This window comes from Saccostrea cucullata, unplaced genomic scaffold, assembly GCF_032062105.1.
Source record: "Saccostrea cucullata isolate Sc308-1 unplaced genomic scaffold, CSIRO_AGI_Scuc_v1 ctg3262, whole genome shotgun sequence".
In the NCBI taxonomy this organism is placed as follows: domain Eukaryota; kingdom Metazoa; phylum Mollusca; class Bivalvia; order Ostreida; family Ostreidae; genus Saccostrea; species Saccostrea cuccullata.
The window spans coordinates 42,701-52,379 of NW_026932766.1; the positions used below are offsets into that span (position 1 = coordinate 42,701).

Below are 9,679 nucleotides of genomic sequence, written 5' to 3' on the forward strand. Positions count from 1 at the left end.
GGACTAGATACGATCTGGGGCAGGGATGTCTGTCTACCACGGTTCCAGGTTTCCACTGTCGTTCGCCGTTGTTTGGCACGATCCTGACACTATTGTTCGGTTTTAGTGGTTCCAGCTCCTTTGCGTTGTGTCTCTGGTCAAAGTGTTTTTTCTGATTAGCTTTGTTCAGCTTCATACGGGCTTTGACTGTGTTGTCATGGTAAGCGGTAGGCTTCAGTATTTCTGTTGAAGCTGGCATTGTGTTACACTGTACGTGGTCTCCTGTTCATCAGAAGCTGGGCTGGTGACAGGTTGATACCTTCCAAGGGTGTCGTACGGTAGTCTAGTAGCGCTAGATATTTGTCATCTGCTTTCCGCCAAAGACGTTTGACTGTCTGAACGGCTCGTTCGGCTTCCCCATTGGAGCTCTGGAAGTTTGGGCTTGATGTCTTGTGTTCAATGTCGTATGCTCGACAGAATGATTTGAACTGTTGCGACGTGAACTGAGGTCCATTATCTGACCGTATTTGTCTAGGTATTCCATGACAAGCGAACACTGACTTCATAGCTTCCAGCGTTGAGGTGGTTGACGGAGATTTCAGCTCTACTACATCGACATAATGAGAAAAATAGTCCACTAAGATGAGGTACTTTTTCGACTGAAAGTCAAACAGATCACATCCTACTACTTGGTATGGAAGTTCTGGTACGGGTGATGGCTTAAGAGGTTCTGGGGATTGTTTGTTCTGATAGGTTGCACACTTTGAACAGTTTCGCACGGTTTCCTCGATCTGGGAACTCATACCGGGCCAGTAAGCTACTTCACGAGCTCTGTTTACACTTCACTATCCCCAAGTGGGACTGATGAATAAGTTCAAGCATGTGCGGTCTAAGACTCGGCGGAATAACAATCCTCATTCCTTTGAATATAATACCGTCCATGACGGATAACTCGTCTCGCGAGTTCCAGAAACTGTGTGTGCTGACAGGTGCTTGGTCTCTGGTGTCTGGCCAACCATCAACAATTATCTGGTACAATGTTTCTAGTTCCGCTTTGGTGTACTTCACGATTTCTGTTTGCTTTTGCTTGCTCACAGATAGGAGATCAAAGGCCTTGGCATCACACATGTCAAGTTCGGATTTGGCTTCAGGTAGGTAAGCTCTAGAGAGTGCGTCTGCTACAGTCATGTCTTTCCCTCTGCGATATCTCACATCAAGATCGTACCACTGGAGGCGCAAGCGCATTTTCTGTAGTCGCATAGGCGTAGAGAGTAATGGTTTCTTGAAGATCTGCTCCAGAGGTTTGTGGTCGTTGTAGACTGTAACCCGTTTACCAAATACGTAGTGATGGAATTTGGTAGCAGCATGCACGATGGAAAGCATTTCCTTTTCTATCTGAGCGTATCTTTTTTCTGTGTCAGTAAGCGCACGAGACGAATACGCAATTGGCCTGTCATTCTGTACGAGAACTGCTCCGAGGCCATCTTTCGAGGCGTCACATTGAATCTCAATGTTTTTGCTGACATCGTAGAATCCTAATGTAGGTGAGGAAATACAGAGTTTTTTCAGCTGCTCGAAACTTGATTGCTGTTCGTGTTCCCATCTGAATGCTGTGTCTGATTTCAGAAGGCATCTGATCGCTGCGTCGACTTGACTCATGCTAGGGATGAATTTGCTGAGATACTGCACGATGCCTAGAAATCGTTTCACTCCCTCCTTGTCTGTCGGTGGTGGCATTTCCTTTATTGCTCTGACCTTTTCTGGGTCTGGACGAAGACCGTCCGCCGTTATAATGTGGCCAACATAAGGCACTTCCGTCTGCCTTACTTTGCATTTCTCAAAGTTTAGCTTCAGGTTGAACGCTGTTGCTCGTTCAATTACTTTGTGTAGAATGCTGTCATGATGTGTTGTGTCTCGTCCTGCAATAAGGATGTCGTCCATTATGGCGAATGCACCATCTATGCCTTCAAGCATTTCGTCCATGATTCTTTGGTAGATTTCCGGTGCAGACTTAATGCCGAAGGGTAGCCTCAGCCATCGGTAACGTCCTATAGGAGTGTTGAAGGTCGTGAGGAAACTTGATTCCTCATCCAATTTGATCTGTAGAAATCCGGACTTAGCATCGAGCACGGAAAAAACTTTCGTGTTTGGAATGGCTGAGACAACGTCGTCTATGGTTTTCATAGGATGATGTTCCCTGAGAATAGCTTCATTCAGGTCCTTCGGGTCTATGCATATGCGAACTTTGCTGTTTCTAAGGCTGACGACCATAGAACTGACCCAAGGTGTAGGTCTACTGACACGGGTTATGAAATCATTCTCCTCCATCTCCCTCAGTTTTTCGGTGATCAGTGGTCTGAGCGACGCAGGTTGTCTTCTCACTGGGTGAACTACTCCTTTCGCCTGAGGATCTATCTTGATCGTGTGCACTCCTGGTAGTGTGCCAGTTGTTTTCACCAGTTCAGGAAAGTCATTGAACTGATCCGTCGTAGAGTCAGACATTTTAACAGGATTCATCCTCTGTATGAGATTGAGGCGTTCTGCTGTTATTCCTGTAATCACGTTTTCCTGGTGAATGTCAACTATTTCAAACTCAGCTTGAATGTTAGTGTCTTCATTCCTGAGTGGTAGTTGCACGTGAAACTCTGGACGGATTGTATGATTTGTGAATGAGCGCAAAAGTTTGTTTGATTGGCTTTTCACTCCTGATAATTTGCTCTGGTGATACTGGTGTGAAACAATGATATTGCACTTTGCTCCTGTGTCTATCCTGAATTTCAGAGGTTTCTCACATACGTGAAGAGTCACTAGCCACTTGTCTGCGTTTTCCTGACCTTTAGTATCATCTGTAGCGAGAATATCGAGTAGATCGTGCTCGTCCACATCACTGATATTCATCTGTGACTGTTGTCGCTTGCGGCATACTGATTTCCAGTGTCCAGTCAGTTTACAGTACCGGCATGTACTTTTCAGAGCTGGGCATTTGTTGTTCGGATGATTCGTACTAGGGTCCAAACCACATCTGTGACACATAGGTTTAGAGTTCTGTTGTTTTGGAACACTAGTTTTCCGTTTTGATGTCTGTCGCACTGTTTCCTTGTTGTGCTGTGGTCTAGCGGTTTTGATACTGGATACTGCCTGAGTTTCTGCGTATTCAGCTCCTTGGAACATTTTAAGCTGTTTCTGAGAGAGCTCGTATTGTCTGCCTATTTGCAGGGTTTTGGCGAGTGTTAGATCATGTCCTTGATCGAGTAAGCGTTCTCGGACCTTCGTGTGTGCAACGCCTGCAATAATCGCGTCGACAAGAATATCGTCTGTATCTGCGTACTCGCAGTCCATTAGAATCAGTCTCAAATCTTTCACAAAATTGTCAAAGGACTCACCGTCTGTTTGTTTTCTCTGTTTCACACGAAATCTCGCGGCTCTCTTATTCTTCCGGGGTCTTACGTAATCCTCAAACTTTTTCAAGATTTTCTCTGGATCATCTTGTTCCCCTTCATCCCAGGTAAGTGTTTTGTAGACTTCCCGTCCGTGTTTCCCTAGCCACATTCCGAGCCATCCCGCCTTGTCCTTCTTGTCAGCTTTACACAGGGGACCTTTGTAAACAAATTCCACATGCTGTCTGAAGCGTAGATATTCGTTATAAATATCGGGACTGTCCCAGTCCATGGACGGTTGCTCGAAATTAAGCACAGACATGGTTTTATTCTGACACCATGTGCTATACGACAATACAAGATGGATGCCGATATTATATTTTTAATCAATAATAAAGGGTACATCGAACCCGATGCATAATAACATAATAGTAATACACTACACTATTGTAAAAAAAAAAAAAGAACATCGAATTTTACTCTACACAGCTTGTGTGTTATTCTTCAAGTGAAATACATTTTTGCAAATAGGTGATGCATGAGTCTAATTTCAATTTACATGTTATGCATCCAACATTTACTTGAGGAATTGATAAAGTTTTAAAAGGGTACCATTTTTGTTCGACTCTCATCCGACTGTAAGTTTTGAAAATATTCTCTACTATGGTCTCCATCATTTAGACGCATGCCTTTTTCATACACATCGAAGCGGTTTGATGATAAAGCCTCATTTCCATTGTTTACTTGATTTATTTCTCGGGCGACAATTGATGGTTACATCAATGTTTTCTTGTTGTTACTATAGATAATAATAATCTGAGAGACTGCACAACAATACATGACCTATGGCCATCATTACCTAGTGGATTATACAGCATTATTATCCCAGTCCTTGGTCACGTGACTGTATTTTGTGAAATGGCGGCTGATGGCGGAGGGTGGACGGTAATATCAGTTTTATAATAAATTTAAACCAAACCTTAAGATACCTTAACATAGCCTTAAGAGCTTACTGATTTTCATAGCACATAAAATATCTAAATCGTTAAAAAACCCAGAAACGTCAAATAAATTATTCTGATAAAGTTATTATAGATAATGTTTAAGGAAAACAATGTTATTGTGATGAGATTAAGAAAAGTGTATACATGTAAATATAAATTATAAATTAATACTGCAAATATTGTCATCAGTCATGAATTGAAACTTTAAATATACTGTTCTATTTTGACGAGATTCAATACACAATAAATCCTAAAATAGGATCATGTGATATTTACAAATGTACATTTTTTTAAGGACAGGTACCATATTTTTTTCTCTTGACAGTATATTCTATAAGAATTTTATACATAAAGGTTTTTCAACGCCGAATGGACGGTTCTGAAGACTTTTATCGAACTTGGTCTGAATACAGGAACGGCTTCGGAAATTTGACAGGAGAGTTCTGGCTAGGTAAGATTGATTTTTTGATTGGTTGATACGGTTTAATATCTAGTCGGCAATTTTTCAGCCGTATTTCGGCGATGAAAGATTTCGTGGATGCACAAAGGCGTGTTTTGTACACAGTACGATGATTTGAATAAAAAAAGGCGTAGCAATTTAATTATCATCCTTAAATATTTACATTTGGAAATGTAATATAAAAACAAGACTTTTCCCATTCTTTTCAACGTTCAGATTCATATGTACTCTGGAATCCGTGGAACCCCTGATAAACTTTTTTACGAGCTAAGGCTAATTGCAGACGTCCTCCGGTGAAATTATTAATTCTCGTTGGTTTTTTTTTATCTTTTAACCAATCAGATTAAACTTTTCGGTTGTGCACTATTTGTTTTAACCAATCAGATTAAACTTTTCGGTTGTGCACTATTTGTATCACGTGCATGAAGGAGAAAACAATAGATTACCATTTGATTTTCCATGTCAACTTGTGAACGTCCTTATTGATTAGTACTTCTCAAAAAGATATAACTGGCACGAAATAACCGACTGGATTTTGACAGGAGTCCCAGTGCCTGTTGTGGTTTTGATTAAGAACCCCTGACCACAACTTCATGTACATGTACCTTATTTTCTAAATACTTTGTAGGCAATGAGAAGTTGTCTCGTCTACTTAGTCAAGGTTCCTACGAGATGAGAATGGATATGGGGGATTTTGACAACCAGACACGTTATATCAAATACTCCACCATCACTCTTGGTGACGAAGCCTCAAAATATGCCATTTCACTATCCGGCTACTCTGGTGACGTAGGTATGTAATTTATTAAGTGATTTAAGCTCAGCTAAAAGCTCGAATGAGCTTTTCTGATAACTTTTTATCTGCTGTCTGTCTATCTGTCTGTCATTTAACTTTTCACATTTCCAATTTTTCAAAAAACCTTTGGGAGAACATTTACAAAACAAACTTGTAAATAACCATTCTTAGGCTAACCGACCTGCCTACCCTTCCGCTTTTGGCGTAATTCTTCCGCTTTATACCACAAAAATACGCTATTACGCCACTTATATTAATTTTACGCTTTTGATGAACTGGTTACCGAATATTCGAACGAAGACGAAAAGGCACTCCTTACGTTAACTTTTAAATTATATTTGCGATAAATACAGCTATTTCTAAGCTCAATAGAGAGAAATGTGAGTGTTAAAAAAGATAAAATACAATGTTATAATGTACGATTTATGTAAACATGCAAACGCAAGCCTTCAATTAAATTGACCAAATGCTTCAATATGGGTGTACGGTTGAATCGAGTTTGATATAGGATACTGATATTATACAACAGTTTTTTTTAATAATTAAATGATTCGAAAAAGAAAAGTTTATGCCAGCTTTGTTTAGTAATTTTGTTTTGAAAGAAAATAAAGTATTATAGTAAAACAACAAAATAGGAAAACATGATTGATTGCGCTTTTATCTCTGAAATTCCACCAAAAAATAAACTGAAATTACACCTTTGCAATGAAAAGGGTATGCAGGTCTGGACTAAGGTTGCTCATTACACCCACAGTTTATTTTATATTTCTTTAACTATAGCACCACTTTTAATGTATATATCAAATATCCAAATGGAGGTGTTGATATCAAAAATATTTTCTAGAGAATGTTTAAACTTTTTTTTAATTTAGTGAAATGTGTTATTTATTAAGTTTATTATAACCAGAATTTCAGAACTTTCAGTGTCAAATGATGGACATATTCTCTAGACAAGTACACACAATGAAAATACCTCATAATACCTAATATTAGTTTCATTAGAAAAAATACTTTTCTTCTAGAAAAAACAAATGCCACTATCTTTTTAATCTGTCCATGAAATTTTAGGAAAATGAGCTCTGAAGAGACAAGGAATGTATTTCAATGAATTGCATGTGACAAATTGAATGAAGAATGTCTCAACGAAATGAAAATCCCAATTTAAAAAATATTTGGTATAAAAAGTCTACTTTCAAGAGTTATCTTTCCTAATTACGCAAGACTCAAAACACTAAGTAACGCTTGAACATTATCTCTAAAATTCGGAACAAAGCAATAACTTTCCAGAGTATACTGTTAAATTACATATTTTCGTGGGGTTAAATTTTCGAGGTTTAAAGAAAAAAAATATTGGTTTGTGGGGATTTATATTCGTGGTTGGACAATGATTTGCTGTAATACATATGAAATTTTACAATTCACGGTGGTCATAAATTCGTGGTAGGTCTCTCCATACCTCATAAACAACGAAAATTTAACCACACGAAAATTAGTCACTTCACAATATATTTAAATCAATAAAGCAAGTGTTTAATTTAATTTATTTAAACAATATTTTATTCACTGATGTTATTGTGAATAGGATTGGGCAGCAAGCGCAGCCTATTTTAGCCCTTTCAACACCAGCACAGTAAATAGTGCAAGTAAATGACTTTTTTTATTTCAACAAGGTTGTAGATTTTTACTCAGATTTCCTCCATACAATACAAGTCATTGATTGATAGAGCCCATTGCCTCGCTGCGACATTGCACGTTTTCTTTTTTTCTGCTTCAGGTCAGGTGACTCGTTCCTCTAATATATCTTTCGTAATTTTGATATTATATAAAAAAAATTATGCATATTTGTCACTTTCTTCTGATTACAATTGTGACAAAGGCCATTCAGATGATTATGTATATGGGATATATAAGAAATATGACCCTGTGGTATCTTGTCCAAATGCAAGGTAAGGTACCCTAATTTTTATGCGAGGAAACTTGCTTAAGTACCTAGACTTCGATGACAAATTCTTGGTAAAAATTATATATCTGATCTTAAAAGCAATCTTTTTTTGGTTTATACAAAATGAATCTGTTACTTTGTTTTCAATATTTCGCACGTGTCATTTTTAAAGCGTTTTAAGGTGGCTCATTACACCCACAGTTTATTTTATATTTCATTATAGCACCACTTATTATAAAGATGTCAAATATCCAAAATGGAGGTATTGATATCATAAATATTTTTAGTGAATTATTTTTAAACTTTTTTTATATTTCAGTGAAATGTTTTATTTCAAGTATATTATTACTAATAGCAGAATTTCAGGACTTTTATTGTCAAATGATGGACATATTCTTAAGACAAGTATACACAATGAAAGTACCTCAAAATACCTTACATTAATTTTAATAAAAAACAGTTTATTCCTGAATAACAACTGAAGTCATTTTCCTTTTAATTTGCATAAAATATTAGGAAAATGAGCTCTGGAGAGACAAGTAATGTATTTCAATGAATTGCATGTGACAAATTGAATGAAGAATGTTTCAACTTAAAGAGATTCCAATTTTAAAATATATTTTGTATGAAAAGTCCACTTTCAAGAGTACCTTTCCTAATTATCCAAAACTCAAAGATCAGATAGGTTTAAAAAAACAATGATCACTTTGAATTTATAATTTTACTAGTGACTAAGGACCATCATGACCATTTTATCGTTACAAATAGGGGTCAAAATACCGTATAAGTAGAATTTTTAGCGAGGATTTAATATTGGCATTATAAGCGAGGGAGCCAAGATCGCTAAAATTGAATATCGCTAGAAATCCATTGCGTTTTATTTGTAATAGCTTCTTTAATGTGCAATTTAAAATCGCTAAAATAACATCTTGCTAAAAATAAATTACCAGTTTTTAAGGACATAATTTACCTTTTTTGCAGATGATTGCTTTTTGACCGGAGTACCTGCCGCCCATCTAAACAACATGAAGTTCAGCACAAAGGATCAAGACAACGACTTGTACTCTCTAAACTGCGCGATCAAGTTCAAATCCGGTTGGTGGCACAATGCGTGCCATTGTTCTAATCCAAACGGACTCTATTTGGCGGGAAACACCACCATATTTGCTGAGGGTGTTGTGTACGCACCTTGGCGTACGTATTACTACTCGCTAAAATCCATGCGATTGATGGTTAAACGGACTGCGTAAAATGATGTACTTGAAATAGATACGCATACATGAAGTATTGTTATGCACAGAAGAGTCCTATGCATTATCTGAATAAATTCAATGATAGATGTTTAGACTATGACACTGATTCGTTTGTTTAGGTAGGTCAGTGATGCCCCTAATGTGCAATTCCTTAGATGATATGACCATTAAAATTTTATGAATATAATATACATGTTGCGACACATGGTTATTTTGATTTTTCATATGAATCGATATCTTTAGGAAGTGTCATCAAATTTATGTTTTTCAGTAAATTAATTTAAAGTTGTCTATTTGTATATTTATGGACGTACTTTGGTGTTGCGTCGTATTGAAATATTAATGCTCTTATTCTGTAATTTGGTGCATAATTAAACTACATATCATGTGCTAACTAAAACAAAGGAATCGTCAGCATTTTTTCACCTGTATGACTGCACATTGTAAAAATCTGCAAGGTGGCAGAATGAACATTGAATCAAAACCTTTTTAGCGATTTGGACTACTCAACATTATATAATTGCTGGTTTTGACAGCTGGTATTCTGAATGATTAAGGTTCTGTCATGATGCCTGAAGGATCCAAGGAAACCGTAAGTGTAGAAAATTCTTATAAAGTAAAGAAATGCAGAAAAGATTTATTGAAATAACTGACGATCAAAAAGTCATTTCTTATTAAGAGAAGAAAAAAATAATGTTGGAAAACACGGTCTGCTTTTAAAAAATCGCTGGCTGGCTGCAGCTGATTCCTATCAAGATATAAGATGCCACAATGTGAACAATTCGACTTTATACGGTCTGGTCATTTCAGTTATCAATCCTACAAGCTTACAAGTCAGAATATGAGCAAGACACATCACTAGCTTTCA

At 37.2% G+C, this 9,679-nt stretch overlaps 2 protein-coding genes across 3 annotated transcripts; one reads left to right on the forward strand and one right to left on the reverse strand.

Annotated features, from left to right (window-relative positions):
- Positions 1-242: 242 nt before the first annotated feature.
- Positions 243-782, reverse strand: LOC134236063 (uncharacterized protein K02A2.6-like). The gene has a single exon (XM_062718242.1). The coding sequence runs from the start codon at positions 780-782 to the stop codon at positions 243-245; it is 540 nt and encodes a 179-aa protein (XP_062574226.1).
- Positions 783-4,259: 3,477 nt separating this feature from the next.
- On the forward strand, positions 4,260-9,392 carry LOC134236065 (ficolin-1-like). Of its 2 annotated transcripts, XM_062718243.1 has the most exons (4): positions 4,260-4,301; positions 4,715-4,811; positions 5,449-5,613; positions 8,540-9,392. In XM_062718243.1, the coding sequence occupies exons 1-4, from the start codon at positions 4,275-4,277 to the stop codon at positions 8,806-8,808; spliced, it is 558 nt and encodes a 185-aa protein (XP_062574227.1). In that variant the 5' UTR covers positions 4,260-4,274; the 3' UTR covers positions 8,809-9,392. The 2 variants fall into 2 exon arrangements, 1 of the variants encoding a protein (XP_062574227.1); XR_009985534.1 differs by lacking the exons at positions 4,260-4,301; positions 4,715-4,811; positions 5,449-5,613 and adding an exon at positions 7,478-7,562 and having other exon boundaries at positions 8,540-8,676.
- The last annotated feature ends 287 nt before the right edge of the window (positions 9,393-9,679 follow it).